The 16,303-nt window shown below is 33.7% G+C and overlaps 1 protein-coding gene across 8 annotated transcripts in view; it reads right to left on the bottom strand.

Annotated features, from left to right (window-relative positions):
- The window catches only part of RELCH (RAB11 binding and LisH domain, coiled-coil and HEAT repeat containing), a 119,759-nt gene that overhangs the window by 74,369 nt on the left and 29,087 nt on the right, over positions 1-16,303 (bottom strand). For 4 of the 8 annotated variants that reach the window (XR_005985463.1, XM_041739670.1, XM_041739666.1 and 1 more), the window contains exons 3-11: positions 8,311-8,382; positions 8,147-8,202; positions 7,932-8,045; positions 6,172-6,375; positions 5,975-6,066; positions 5,011-5,292; positions 2,163-2,238; positions 597-692; positions 424-447 (exon numbers count right to left, since the gene is read on the bottom strand). Coding sequence is in view for 7 of the 8 variants with exons in the window: in XM_041739670.1 (XP_041595604.1) it covers positions 424-447; positions 597-692; positions 2,163-2,238; positions 5,011-5,292; positions 5,975-6,066; positions 6,172-6,375; positions 7,932-8,045; positions 8,147-8,202; positions 8,311-8,382 (1,016 nt within the window). In the remaining variant the exon portion in view is untranslated. The remainder of the gene's footprint in view (positions 1-423; positions 448-596; positions 693-2,162; positions 2,239-5,010; positions 5,293-5,974; positions 6,067-6,171; positions 6,376-7,931; positions 8,046-8,146; positions 8,203-8,310; positions 8,383-16,303) is intronic. The other 4 variants (XM_041739668.1, XM_041739669.1, XM_041739671.1 and 1 more) reach the window with 3 other exon arrangements.

The raw sequence follows: 16,303 nt of genomic DNA, 5'->3' as shown, positions 1-16,303 counted from the left end.
TTGGATATTTTAAGCATCTGTCAATAACAAAGTTAGCTAAGAGAAAAGCAAAAGAAGGTACTTTCAAAAGTTATTGTCAATACTGTAACTATCCTATCATCGTAAGACTAGTGTAATTATGGACAAACGGATATAATAAAACTAACATTTATAATAATAGGTAACTACAAGAACATTTAGGAAAAAAGTTACATTATTAGTCCCAGTTAATTTTCAATACAAAGAGGGTCTATTTTTGTATACAGATGAAGCATATCATATCCATAGCAGAGATAAAATAAATCAGTTAACTGGTAATGTAGAAAACGGACAGTATTCATGGCACATAAATGGACCTACAGTAATAGTTAGTGCTGCAGAAGCTAATGATGCTTTAAGCAAAACTGGGAAAACATGAATACCATGCAGTTTTACTGAACTCACCTGACAGAGGTGTAAAACCATTCTCTAGGAGCAGAGATGCATGCACAAAAGTAAGAATATGATTGCAAGTAATAGACTTTAACAAAATAAAAATATAACACTAAACTTCAAAATGACAAAAAATGGACAACACGATGAGATTACTGGGATGAAAACACTTTTATGTGTCTCACCTCCCTCTTTGCCAACAGCACGTTAGGAACAATGTGTGGCAGGCAGCGTCCCAGCATTAACATAACACTTTTCTCACTGTCTGCAATCCGAGACACCTAGAAAACCAAAGAATTAATAAATGAGGATGGTGTAGAAATTCCATGCATGAACCATCGTTCTTGAAGTTCACGCTTTAGATCCTGCCACCTCCACTCTAAGCACACACCCAAAGTTCCAACTTCTGATGGCAGTGGTAATAACAAGACATTCCCATCACGAACAACAAGAACTGTGTTACCACACAGGATAAACATTTCTGTAACAAGAAATAGACTGAAAATACCAGGAAAAAGCAAGGAGCCCTACAAGGCTACAGTTCTGGGAACAGGGAGGGATAACACAGGACTAAGGTAACTTCAATGGTTTTCCGTTCATTCTTGAAAAGATGCCTACATAACTACAATGTATGCCCCTGGCAATAGTTTGGAAAGTGAAGCTGCGTACAGGAGACAGACGCCCAAGGCTGACCTAGTTCTGCTGTGAGGATTGCCAGAAATGCATTCAAAGCATCCTCTAGCTCTTTCAGATTCACAATGACATTGTGAAACTGAAGCCCACAAGAGGTTCAGTGGAATCAACCATAAAACAACCAGAAAGGGGAGGAGTATAATGATAGAAAAAAATAATAAAATGCCCTTTCAATTGGGCTCGTGAATGGACCCTGCTTCTCCCTCTGCCTGTTTCTCTCTCTCTAATAAATAAATTTAAAAATCTTAAAAACAGGGCAGCCCCGGTGGCTTAGAACTGCTAGTTTAGCACTGCCTTCCACTCAGGGCATGATCCTGGAGACCCGGGATGGAGTTCCACGTGGGGCTCCCTGCATGGAGCCTGCTTCTCCCTCTGCCTGTTTCTCTTTTTCTCTCTCTCTCTCTCTCTCTCTCTGTGTCTAATAAATAAATAAATCTTTAAAAAAAATCATTAAAATGTCCTTTCAAGATGAGCCTCCATCAATTAAAAAGCACTTGAGGAATCTGAGAGCTAATAAACTCAGCGATCAAAGATAATCACTCCTGGGGTGCTTGGGTGACTCAGTGGGTTAAGTATCTGCCTTCAGCCCAGGTCATACCCAAGTCGGGCTCCCTGCTCAGCAGGGAGTCTGCTTTTCCCTCTCCCTCTCCACCCTACTTGTGTTCTCTCTCTCAAATAAATAAAATATTAAAGAAAATAAAAAAGATAACCACTCCTAATGAAGTAAAAATAATAGGGTAATCTAAAAACAACTGAAATACAAACAATATGTACATTTAACACTGGTTTTCTGAATTATACCAAAAAAAGGCATATTACCATATGTCAGACATAACAAATTAAAAATAGATACAAACGGTCCCTTTAATAGTAGACAAAACTTTAGTCTAAATGACAGAAATAATCAACTACCTTTCTGAAAAGCTTAAAATTTTAGGTATTATTTCCTAGGCTATTATTTTAAAAAACAGATGTTTATTTGAAATGGAGTCTTACTACAGATAAGAAGAAAAATCAAATATTTTAAGAAAGTTCCAAGAATATATGGTATAATTTACCTCTGATCCTAAACGACTATCTGCCGACATTCGACAAAAAGAGAGTAGAGCTTGGTGGAAAGCAGGAGACAATTTCCTAGAAGAAAAATTGGATGAAAAAGGGACAATACCAAACAGTTACCATCGGTATTTAGGAGAAGGTAAATTGCACGTTATAACTCCTATTCCTGCATTCATCCTGCCCCACAAATGCTAACTGGATTTTTCAAACACCAATGATTTGAAGAATAATTCACTAGTGAATTATACAGGGGAAGAAATTAGCAATAACCGATTTTAAAATAGTTTCAGGTTCTATGAGTGAACAGCCTGTAAATATCGGATCAAACCTGAAATATAGAACAGATCAATGATTATAGAATGTATTTGCAAAATCTGAAATGAGGACTTTTTTCTCCACAATTCCCAATAGTCCAGTAAGGTGGATAAAAAATTGCTGACAGGAATTAAAGTTTTGCAGACCGCTCCAATGATAATGATAAACCTTAATGTTAGAGACCCACATAAAAGAGGTCATGATTAAAGGTAAATGAAGCAGAGTCAGTCAACATTTATGGTATATTATAAAGGAAAGTATTTTATTTTTGCAATTGAAAATACTAGCTTATATTTAAGAAATGAAGTTAAAACATTATTCTCTAAAATGACACTAGTTTCTGTGTAGTAGTATTCACAAAATATGACTGAGTTGTACTTTATCTCAATCTACAAAGAAAAGGGCTAATGCCAAAAGTTACAAAATAGAGGCTATTTAGTATATACTATGAAGTGGCATTCAGTAATTTCTATGACTACAGAGTAAGAGTAATGTACCAAAGTTCAAGTATTTGCTCATCTATGTTCCTACTCCCATATTCTTTCAGTGGAACAGCCATGATCCATCTAATCAACCAACCCAGAAACCACAAATCAACCTGTATCTTTCCCTTTCTTTTAACTCCAAATCTAATCAAGCTTTTACCTTCTAACTATTTTAAATTCTACTTACTTCATTCCAATACCTCAATCATTTCTTACCTGGATTCTTCCAATAGACAACCCCCCACCCCCCAATTAGGCTTCTTTCCTCCAATTTTGCTACTCTCCAATCAACTCTACCTTAGAGGACTCTTTCTAAAACTTAGATACCATCATGTTCCAGCTCTCTAAAATGAGTTAATGTGGATTATATGACTGTCTTTGCTTAAACCTTACTAAATTCTTCTTAGTTCCCCAAAATGTGTGGTATGCTCTTAGCACATGCTATCTTCCATGAGTGAGAACACTCCTTCCTATCTCTTCGTCTGGTTAACTCCTATTTAGTTGGCAGGCCTCAGCTTAAACACTTCTTCCCTGAAAACTACCTGTTTTGATGACTTACATTAGGTGCCCTGATGTGTGTTCCCAAAGCAAGCTAAACTTCTCTTATATTTCTATTTTTCACACTTTATGATTGTCTGATTGTTGGTCTCTCTCATACCATGTGATTACCGTATGTTTTGCCTTCCATTTGTTCCTTGTTAACACTGCCTAGCACAGTTAAGAACTAAAAATATTAGCTGAACAAATTTAATAACCATCTTTCTCCAGAAAGTGACTTTTGTACATCAAAAGAGATATATGGAAGTACTCCTAAACATTAAAGAACTACTACAATTGCCATTATTGTTGAGTATCTAAACATAGATTTTTATGACTCTATCTTATCCATACTAGAAAAAAATGCAACTTGAAGACTGGGCTGTATCTATTTCAACTCTGTAACCTCCATAATCCCTAAAGAAAAATGTGGATAGAAATTTTACAAAAAGTTGTGGCTCATCAGTAGAAAGATTTACTTACAAAAAAATCAAATGCTTCTTAATAATGAGTACCTCTAAGTCTAAGAGAAATCAGTCATACTTTCCTATTATATTCCAAAACTAGGTGTAATATCCGTCTGTTTAATGGAAGGAGAAAGCATGACTTGCAGCTCAGAATTGCACCATAGGCTATCTGTGAGGATGAAATAAGTCAGTGTACAGAAAGAATTTAGAACTGTGCCTAAAATATAAAAAAGAGGACAGTAAACATTCCTTTATTAAAATGATTTCTTCACATTAAAACCTAAAACAATTTTAAATTATATTTTTGTCTCCTCCACTAGAAAATCTGATCATAAAGGGCATGTACCTCTGTTATCTGAGTTCAATCACTGAGACTCAATAAAAGTAAAGTAAATGAATCAAGAGAATATCAATATAATAATATTAGTCATGGAAGCAGACACAGGATAGGGGACTAGGAGCAGAAACAATTCCCCTAGTTACATTGGTAACTATGCAGTACCAAACCTTCTACTGAGTCTGTTAATGACTGAACAGAGAAAAAGTAAAAATCCCTGGCTATGGGCTGCCTGGGTGGTACAGGTGGTTCAGTGTCCAACTCTTGGTTTTAGCTCAGGTCGAGATCCAGGATTGTGAGATAGAGCCTGGGTTTGGCTCTGCGCTTGCAGGGAGTCTACTTCAGATTCTCCCTCTCCCTCTGCCCTTCCAGCTTGTGCTCTCTCTCAAATAAACAAATTTTAAAAAAATAAAATCACTGGGTACAAGAGTTTACAGCACACAGAATATACATATTATTTTATGGGTCTAAGTACTTTGCTAAGATAGAAATGATTCCATTTATGTTTTAATCCTCTTTAATGTAATTTAACTTAGTAATTACTTTGTGGGGTTTTTTTTGAGATATGTACTTTGCTATGTGTTAAGTTTATGCCAAGTGTAAAAATTTATACATTTGACCTGCAAAATAAGAAATGAAGCTCCTCTAGTTGGGCGAGTTATTAGAAAGCTGAAAGATGCACTCAAAACATAGGCTGCATACTAACCTATTGGGTTTATCAAAATGGACTGTGTTTTTACTTGATGGAGAAGACGGAACTTCTTCTTTTTCTCTCCTCGGGACAGAATTTGGGAAATTCTCCTTTGGAATAGTGGAATCAACTTCATCTGATTTTGAAAGATGGTTATTTTTGTCTTTTCCCTTGTCTGTGTTATTTATAACTGGATTCTGTCCACTGTCTTCAGAGTCTTTATGATCCAAAGAAGGTTGAACAGAGTCACAAACTACTGGGATGGCAAAGTGTTCATTTTTGAGGAAGTCCATTTCACTGCAGCAAGAAAGAGAAATTATCAGAAAACAACTATATTCTTAAAACTGTGGCAATACCATAAACAAACCTCATATTGGTTTTTTTTTGTTGTTGTTGTTTTGTTTTTTTTTCATATTAGGTTTTATGCATTAAAAGCATCACACATTAATTGTAAATTGTTTGACAACTGATTAATCTTTTCTGTACTCTATACACGAATGCTTCATATACCTAAAAGTATAACTACAAACGCTTACCATGAAGCATAAAAATAGCCTTATAAATTCTGTTTTGAACTGGCTTATAACCTTCTTTTCTGTATTTGCAAAATGGGAATAATTCCATCTAATTGACAGGATATTAATAAGAATTAAATGAAATAATCAGTGGGAAATGTTTACAACATTAGTGTGAAGGAGTTATTTTATTAATACTGACACAACCATGGGGAACTGAAAACCATGTTCCTTGCTTCCAAGAATTAATTAGTTACATGATTACTATGATGCCTTAATAACATTTTTTGGGGAAAAAGAATATATTAAATATACAAAACAATTATAAAACTTTCTTTTAAAAGTACTAGAATATTAAAAATTATGTCTTACAACTTAAGTATTATTTTATATATTTATAAAATCTGTTAATTTCTTTACAACCTTTAAGAGGTTTTTTTTGGAAATGATGATTGAGTACTAACCTTTCAAGTCTTCTGATTTGCTCCATCAAAGACCATTTTTCATTATTTAATAAACTAATTTTATCTTCTAATTTCTGTACTAGCAAGGAATTCTACAATCAAAATGGGAGAAAAACAGAAACTCAGGATCTCATAGCATGCTTTTATATAATTTAAATAGTTTTTGTGGACCTGACTAGTTAATTAATACTGCTCACCTCTACAGTCTGAGGAGTTTCAAGGCTTGGAGGAAGGTTGCCTAAAACTGGTGTAAGAGCCTCTAATTCATCTTCTTCTACACCACTGGCCACATCCACAAGGTCTTTCCCAGTCACTTGATGATTTCCAAAATCTCGGTAGAGCTGCAGTAAATCTGGAGGTTTTGGAATGTTTAATCCTACATCATCCCAGAGTTCAAAATCCTAAAATATAAATGATAATAATATTTTTAAAACCTGGAGAAATTTTATCCTGCTTTTTTAAGATTCATTTTATTCCTTATAGCTAGTATCTTGAAAACCCAAGATAATCATAATTTTGTTGTAATGTCAAAGTGCATGTTCCAAATGGGAAAATATCATCATTAAACTTACTTTACCTCTTCTACTGCCTGATATTCTTCTTCTAAGTTTCCTGATAGTCTACGTAAACAGGTTAAACTGCCTAAGATGTCAAGATATTGCATATACAATCTTTTATTTATTAAATCTCTCAAAAATGCAAACCCTTAATTTTTAAGATTGTGTTAACTTTCAAGCTGGTAAAACATACTTAAATATTTGCATGAAGTCATAGAACATGTCTCTATTAAGAAAATCTTAGTTTATAAGTTGTACCCATTATTTATAAGTAAACTAATTGATGGGATTAATTTTGTTCTTCCTTTCTTTAATATTTTAACCTGTATACATTTAGTGTAATCTCTGGTGGGTAAGCAAGCAATTTAACCTGCTTGCCTTCTATAGCTGTTTGAATCCAACTTATGTTATTAAAAATGCTTCTGAAGAATTTCAGAATCCAAATAGCTATTCTTTGATTTATCGCATATGAAATTCAATCTAACACAATTTTATTACTGAGGTACAAAAAGGTATGTCATCTCAAGCATTCTATGAGCAAAGATTTTTTGAAGAGCTTTATAAAATTCCAGATTATATGCAAATATATTGCCCTACCATTCTCTCTTTCTCCAATACATCAAAATTTAGTACTACTTTGATATCTTTAACTTTTTATAATTTATTTGGGAAACCACTCAGGGGCTTTTACAGTCTTCAAAGACATAAGGAAATAGGTAGAATCTGAATTATTATAGATATTATAATTTAAAAACTATCAAGAATTCAGAGAAAGGAGTCAGTTTCTGTCTTGAGACAGAAGGAAAGGTTTTGGAAAGGTGATGACTTGTGCGCTCCCTTGGAAAAGGTTTAGGTATTCACAAGGCACATGGCAATAAAGAGATAGGAGAACTAATTATTTCAGAGACAAGGGGAAGAATGAACAAAAGCAGAAACTCTGTAGGAACCAGATATGTTGAGGGGGATGCAAGCCCTTCTGTTTGGCAAGATTATAATGAAGAGGCAAAAAGATAATGTTGGAGAGGTAGGCAGAGGATAAACTGAAAAGAAAGTTGAGAGGGCTTATAAATTTAGAAATGATAACAAAGGAGTTAAAGCAGTAGGTAAGAGAGATGACTGACATGAAAACGGAGAAATTTAGAAGGTGGAGATATTAGTAAGGAGAAGAAACAGATACAATGGGACTAAGACAGTAACAGTTGAGTGTGGCAATGGGTGCTTGGCCAAAAGAATACCAGACTGGGTGGGCTGAGAAGTGTTTGCTAACTAGTATTAATAGAATTTTATTGTACACGTAATGTATGACTTAAAAATTAGAGAAACTAAATAAAAGAGAAAATATATACAAATGAAAAAGGAAACAAATCACTGTCAAAAAAAAAAAAAAAAAGTAATTGTACCTGGTCATCATTTTCATCTGAAAAGGTTATTGAAGTAAGCTTGTAGTTATTCTTCAATAAAAATTCATTGACTAAGAAGTTTAGAGCTCTCTTTTCAAGAGGTTTGATTGGTTCCTACAGGCAAAATAAAAGATACAATACTATAAGTTTCCTTCCTTTAATACTTGTGCTATCATTTTATGTGGAAGATACTTTTAGGTCTGTCATTCACCCACCTGAATTTCAGGACTTGATTTGTAATTTTTTCGTTCCTGTAAAGGAACTTCATGTTCTGGTGGAAGAAAATACAAATACTTTACTATTTTACATTTGAACATTTCTCAGCTACTTCTACATTGTCAAAGTAGAAAAAGTCTCAAAAAAGTTTTATGTACACCACCTGCAGCCTTTGTCAGGTTGGCTCGGAGGGCCTGAATGGTCTCCTTGGCTTTCCGTAGTTCAAACTCCAGGACTGGACAGGGATTTGGAATAAACACACACAGGCATCCAACCAAGAAAAGGGAAACAAAATTAAAAAATAAAAAGCAAGGATGGGTATGAAAAAAAAATACAATTTGTATTGAAAACAGAAAGCATGCAATCTTTATGAAATTTGTGAACGCATGCAGCAGAGTTGGTTTGCAAGCAAACTGGTGAATGTTTTCCATAGTTTTAGAATTCAGGGGATTGTTGGTTAAATGTTCTAGCTGTCTGACAGGGAACAGCTCTATTTAAAAATAAAATCTATGGCATACTCTCATTTAGGTAAATAAAAATATTAGTAATCTGGGTCTTGTACTTCACTCAACATAGGTAAGAAAATGCAATGGAATGTTTTCAAGTGACATAATTTTAGGGAACAAGACAAAAATTTAGATCAAGTTCAAGCAAATATACTTTAAAAAAACCTTAGGATTAAAAATGAGAAAAGTATTTTTAAAAGCACTATCTAGAATAATGTTATAAATCAATATACAGAAACATTAGTGAATATATCCCTTCATTAAGATGTTGAAAAAACATGGTTTAAGTATTTAACAAATGTTGGGATGGCTGTAAGTTTTTCTAACAACAAAAGTATGTTTTCTATAAACAAGCATAGATATGTTAAACACATATCTTAAAAAATGTTCCTACGGTTTTGGGTTTCATTTAAATCCAAAAGAAATAGAAATAGTTTGTCTTTTCATGTCTATTTAAGACCATTCCAAAGTAAATGATAGTGTACAATTCTAAAAGTATTGTACAGTACTAAGGATACTAAGTATAATTAAGCAGGAATTCAAAGTTTCTGGTAACTAACTCTCCAAATAGATATCTCTTCATGTTAAGAGATACTAACTAGTGAAACTAAAAGACTTCTCTTGTTACTGATAAGATAAATGTGACTACTGAGGAGACATTTTTAAAAGCTCTTGAAAATGTTTTATCACGAGCAACATTTAACTACATGTGTCTTAACTGGGAACTTTCTTTAAAATATATAAATATTGCTCTGAAGAAAAAGCAAACTTAGCTGTGAGGAAAAAAGCCATTTCCATGAAGTAAAGCTCTGGGAAAATTAAGTGATCTCTGTCACAGCTGGATATTAAACAAAATTATACTATTTAAATAGTTCTGCATAAAAACTAACAAATCAAAAAATTTAAAAATGGCAATTTTTTCCTGATTAATAAACAAAAAAGATGGCAAATGAGATGCTATCAGAGACAATAAAGCTATAAAAATATATGGAAAAATTAGGATTCACTCAGTTTGCATATTTTCATTAAAAACTTAAGATGTAATTGAATCACATCTAGTACATGAAGGCCAATTATTTTGATGCACAGAACTTCACTGCAGCAACATGAAAGCACAACTAAAAGTATGACATGTATGTTACTATTTCTTTTTTGGTAGTTAGCAATGCTGATCTGCAAACATTTCTGTGCAACAAAGTTAAAACATTTTCCCTAAAACTTACACTTCTGGAAACAGAGTTTGTGTTTAAAGTCAGACTGCACACATTCGGTGTGTAAGTACAAAATAGATTTACTTTTTTTTTTTTAATTTCAAAGCTCTAGGTAATTGATTTTGATCTAAAAATACTTAACTATACCTTAAATAAAATCAGTATATATACTTTCAGTATTACTTACAAATTTAGTAAGACATATTACAGAACAATTGCAGATCAGAAATGCCTGCACCAGAATGATAGAAATATGAAAAAAATAAATAAATTAAAAAAAGGGTTAAAACACAAACTGTGAAAAACTCAAATTCAATTGGTGAAAAGTTTAGGTGACTAAGCAAAACACTGAATGATCAAGGCACAGAAAGCCAGAAAAACCCATGTCAGACGGCAAGAATTTATATTTTTATGCACATCTACAAATACATTGCCAAATGTCACTAAAAGTTACCAATGCTTTGAAAGATAGTGCTTATCAAAATGAATTCACTCTGCTGCATGTTTCTTAATATACAATATAGACTTTAAAAGACAAAGGCATATCTTTGAAGCTATAGTACATCTCTATCAAGGCATAGTAGGATCAAGTAATTACAATTACATCAGAAAGTTTCACAAGAAAGGTCTGAAGAGCTATATTCAAACATATATGGATTTGTCTCCTTTATTTAAAAAAATTAAAGCTCAAAATTAATAACCTTGTAAAGAGATACATTGTACCAAATAACCTCCAAGTCTTTTTCAAATATTTTAATTCTTCATAAAAATGTTTGAGGATGTGTATTGTTTGTAAAAAACACTGTAGAAACCAACTACCCAGGGACCTGCTCACTCCACCATCTCAATCCTCTAGTACTAGTTTAACCCGACTGAAGGCAATTTTATTGGAATTTAACTAATAACTGCAAATATGTAGGTATATTCTAATATTGCATATTATAATCTTATCAAAATAATTAATAATTTTCAGTATAAACAACTCTAGTAGTTGAAATTGTTGTTTTCCAGCAGCAGTTGGAATACTGGTATACTGTCAGAGGTACCTGAATGTTTAAAGATTATATCCTCGTGACTTTACATGAAAGGTAAAGTGTTAAATTTCAAAAGAGAAAAAAATATCAATCCCTTGTGGACCCAATCAATATATCACTGTATTATCTTGAAATATCTGCTAGTCTTTGATCATCCTGGCATGAAACTCAAAATATTATTTTGGAAAAAACTTCCATAATTCTGACAGGACTCTGATCAGAGTCAAGTACTTTTCTTATTCTCACTGTTTACTGTTGAAGAGTTCAAATCAACAAAACTGAGTCAAGGTCCTTCCCATAGTAGACATGAAACCATCTTCTTTCAAGTCAGAATTCTCTGGATCTTTTTTTTCTGACTATAAAGTCATTTGACTTCATAATAAAATACCACTTCCCCTTTTTTTAATAGTTATTTTATTATCCCAGGAACAGAATTCTAAGATTGGAAGATTCTTTTAAAATTGTTAGAATAAAAATCTATTCCTAAAAATTATACAAAAATCCTACAACTGTAGGGATTTACCACCCCTCCGGGGTTTAGAGAATTCTCTCTGCCTATTATAGACTTTAGAATGGAATAGTACTATTGGCATGAGTTAGTAAATAGTGAAAAATAAATGAACGGAAGCAAGAAGCAATCTCTATAGTTTATAGACATTTAGTTTTCTGTATTTATTTCAGTGGGGGGAAAATAATCTTCCCCAAACCTTAAAAGAAAAAAAACAAAAAAAACCCCCCAAAATTCTTATTATTACTATCCTTCCTGCTCAGGTTCTCATACAGATTCCTCTATCACTCATCTCAAAGCTGGTGTTTTTCAAGGTATCATCTTGGCCCTTTTCTTGGCCTACATATCCCACTGGGATGACATCCACTCATGGTTTTAACTGTGACAAGTACTCTGAAGATTCAAAAATCTTTACCTTTTCCCAAAGATACAGACCTACCTAATTATCTCTAGGACATGCCCACCTGAATGTCTCCTAAGTTTTGAATTTGATCTATCTAAATGAATTTTATCATCTTCCTCTCAAATCTGCTCTCCTTCTTCCTCCGGCAGCCTCTCTCCATTAATGGCACCACTGTCTATACAGATATCCAAATAGGAAACCTGGAAATTACTCTTCACTTATCCACTGTGCTTACTCAGTCCACATTAATTAAATGTCCAAGCCAAGCCATATTAATTCCACCCCTAAAGTAAGCCCCCTAAAAAACTGTTCATCTCAATTGTCTCTGAAAATTATCCTAGTTCAGACCTTTTTGACTTATCATATAAATTATAATACCTTTCAACCATATTAAAGTCTTGTTTGAGCATCTACTTCATTTAAAATCATAAAGATTTAAGTAAGCCTCAAAATAAGAAAAACAAAAGTACTACTAATAGGAAGTCATAAATATCTGTACTAGAGGAGAAATACATCAGGAAACAAATAGGTTCATTTAATATGATAAATCTGGATATATACATTGAGACCAATAGCTAAGGGACGAGAAGGCTATTGATGCTGTTTTTTAATCAGTGGACAGGCCAGTTTATTTCCCAGGCAAAAATATGAAAGTCATTTTAGAAGGTCTACTAGATTATGTAAGCTTTATAGAGGCTTCAAATGTCTATTTTGTTGAAAACTGTTAATAGAACAGCATAATACCGTGAGTATAGAATACTCAACAAATATTAGTTGAATAAATGGATAGTCAGAGACTCTGATGCTAAAAGATGGATCATGTGAAACTGAGACACGGTTATAGGTGGTTCCAAAATTAACAAGTCTCTCACCACTGTTTCTAAAGTACCAAACATTTATTTTATTATAGACATTTTTCAGGACAAATTCCTTGAGAGCAGAAACTTTATCTATTTCATGTTTCTATATCTAGTACCTAACACATAACAGATGCTTAGAATGTCTAAAATAAATTTTAAAATGGCAATCCCAACATTTAGAACATACATATCCCTTGCTATCTTTAAGAAAACTTAAAAATTTAAGAGATGCCCTATACATGCACCAAGTAACACTAGATTTCTTTAATATACAGAAGCTCAGTTAGGTTAAGCTCATTTCAGTTTCATGTCAACTACTTTTGAACTCATTTTTATGTGAAAATTTATAGTTCTAAATTCAGAAATGGAAGCTATTTAAAATAAAAAGTTTTTTTTACTGAAGATTTTATTTATTTATTCATGAGACAGAGAGAGAGGCAGAGACACAGGCAAAGGGAGAAGCAGGCTCCACACAGGGAGCTCGATGTGGGACTTGATCCCGGGACTCCAGGATCATGCCCTGAGCTAAAGGTAGATGCTCAACCGCTGAGCCACCCAGGCGTCCCTAAAATAAAAAGCTTTTAAAAAAATTACTTATTTTAGGGGCACTGGGGCGGCTCAGTTGGTTAAGCGTCTGCCTTTGGCTCAGGTCATGATCTGAGGGTCCTGGGACTGAGCCCCAGGTCTGCTCCCTGCTCAGCAGGGAGTCTGCTTCTCCCTCTGCCTCTGTACCCCCCTCTTGCTTGTGCTTCTCTTTCTCCCTGTCTCAAATAAATAAATAAAATCTTTTAAAAAAAAGTTTACTTCTTTTAAAAGAAAATGGCTATGTTGAAATAGTCTTTTACAGGAAAGAGACAAATTTGACTACCTACCCACAGGAATGTATAGATAGGTCAAAGCTACAGCCTGGTACTAAAAAATAAATTGTGGGCTCTGGAATAAAAACTTATGTGCTCAGGGACGCCTGAGTGGCATCTGGCTTCCTCATGGAGCCTGCTTCTCCTTCTGCCTGTGTCTCTGCCTCTCTGTCTCTCTGTCTCTCATGAATAAATAAATAAAAAATCTTAAAACAAAACAAAACAAAACTTATGTGTTCATACCCTGATCCCTTATCATATGGAGGCTACTGGGCGGATCTGTCAATCGTGGTGAGCCTCAGTTTTCCCATCTATAAAATAAGAATATCATGACCTATTCTTCAGGATTGTTAACAAGATTAAATAAAATACTTTATACAAAGCATCCTACACAGTGCCTGACACAGAGCAGATGCCCAATGAACATCAGTTTATTTAAAGATGTCTTCCTCTTTGAAGGAAAACCTATATAGACTTGATAAAATAATCAGATTTTTAAATTTAAGAAAAAGATGGTAAGAATTATGCTGAAAACAAACAGTATCTCTCTGTCTTATAAACAGCAGCAGCTGAATAAAGGTTGGAGCAGACCCTACATTTATGTGGAGGGGCAATGGACTCAATATCTCTGTTGAGTCCTTCTGCCCAAGACAGGTATAGAAAAACTTAATAAAGAAATTTCTGTTCTTTCTTAGTGAGGTTTACATGTGATCCAATCACAGTCGACAGGATCTTTTCTGGATTATTGGTCTGTTGATAAGCTTTTAAGTTCCTACCAATGGCTAGCAAAGACCTACAAATCTTTTTGGAAATGGGAATCGTGATTAATTAAAACTTTTTCATTAAGTTTCACCCAAATATCACATTTGGTTCAATTACAAACTATGGTACAAGAGCACTGAAAGTCTGAAAGTTATTCTCTTGTAATAACACGTTTTTCTTCCCTTTTCCAATGAAGATAAAAGCATTTATTTACACATTAGCACTGTATAATAATCAAAACTTACTTTATCTCCTCAAACCTAGAAACAGAGTATAATTTTTAGATTAAAAATATAAGGTCAAAACCATCATGTATTTGTAACATTTCATGCTTAGGTATGCTTGGTTATAACATGTTGCTTTTACATCGGTAATGTTTCTCCTAATTAGAAACACTAAAAATACCTATATAACAAGAATAATGAACCTCTTACATCTGACTAAATCTATAATTTGGGTTTTCAAATGGAAATAAAAAGAAAGAAAACAATTATGTGATCTATTTTTCGGTAGGAGTTACTTTCTAATTATATAACCATTTGAACAGTAATACAATATACAAAACCAGACATATTTGGTTAGTCTAATAAACTACCATATATTAATTCTAACATATAACATAAAATATCTAATATCTAACATACTACATAAATATATAATACAAGGTGACTTACCAAATGATAAAATAAGTAGGATAAATTAGTCCTAAAATTATTTGAATAATTTCCATTTAATTTGTTAATTTTTAGACAAAACTGATGTGATTTACTGTTTTGATACAAGTCAATAAATAACGCTTATGACTAAATCTTGATTTGATATAGGGAGCCACCTCAAACTCTTCCAATGGCTTTCCCATTTAAGTGATATCACTACTATTTACACTGCTGAATCTTCTCTTAGCTCCTGCTGAAATAAAAGTTACATCATTTTTTTTCTAACTCATACAATACCATCTGAGATCTATAATTATTCAATATCTTTATTCTTGAGTAATGAATGAAAATCATATATTGAAATATCATTTATAATCAGGTCAAATCTCATCCTTCCTGTTATGATATACTACTACATGGCAAAGCCAGTTGCGAGCTCTGTTGCTGGGCTATCTGTATTTGAATTCTAGCCTTGCTATTTAAGTCTTAAATAATCCCTCTGAATGTCTTAGTCTCCTGGGGAGGAGAGGATGATGACAACTCTAGGTCAATGAGTTAATACACATTTAGAACAGTGATTACAATAGAGCAAGTGCTACATAAAAATTAGTACTCACTTTTATTCATAATGACCATGATAGGTAAACATTAGGTAGACTGTAAGAAACTTGTCCCAGTAAATGGAAGAAAAATTCAACAGAGTTGTCAAGAAAGGAATCCACATTATGGGTATTCCCTGATACCATACTGCCCCCATTACCCCCACCTGTCCTATGTGGCAACCCTCCTGCTCCAGGAGTGCCCATCATTCTGGTGGAGATCAAACTACCTAATTGATGTCTGTCTGCTTTCCCCATCTAAGAGCCAATGTCCTATGAAAACTACAATTCCTGCAAAGCACTCAAGAATGTCTTCAATTATAGATAGCCATAGCTTTGAAGCACTCGACAGATACCAAACTTTTGACACTAAAAGGAGCCAGGGCTGCTACACAGATAATTTCCAGGGTGGAACCTGGACCAGAATCTAACTGGCTTCATTAGATGTGGACAGAACAGGTGGGAAGGTGGAGAGGGGAAGGAGATTGGTATAACTAAGTATTTAGAAAGAACGTTGGTGTTCTTACTGGAATAAGCGAGGTCCTGGAGGCCCCTGCTGTACCAAGTATTAACCTTTATTTTCTGGCTCATAGGAAAGTCAAGGGAAATTTCTGAAGGTGCTATGATGGCTAGGGAGCAGCACCTTGAGGTCTCAACACCAACTTTTATTCATTAGCCAGCACAGAAGTATTTCAACCAATTTTTACAATCAGTAATCTTGTGTTGATATACAACACCTAAATATCATGCCCGGTTTGGA

The sequence above is a fragment of the Vulpes lagopus genome, chromosome 24, assembly GCF_018345385.1.
Source record: "Vulpes lagopus strain Blue_001 chromosome 24, ASM1834538v1, whole genome shotgun sequence".
NCBI classification, from domain to species: Eukaryota; Metazoa; Chordata; class Mammalia; order Carnivora; family Canidae; genus Vulpes; species Vulpes lagopus.
This window is presented reverse-complemented; position numbering and strand designations above follow the sequence as displayed.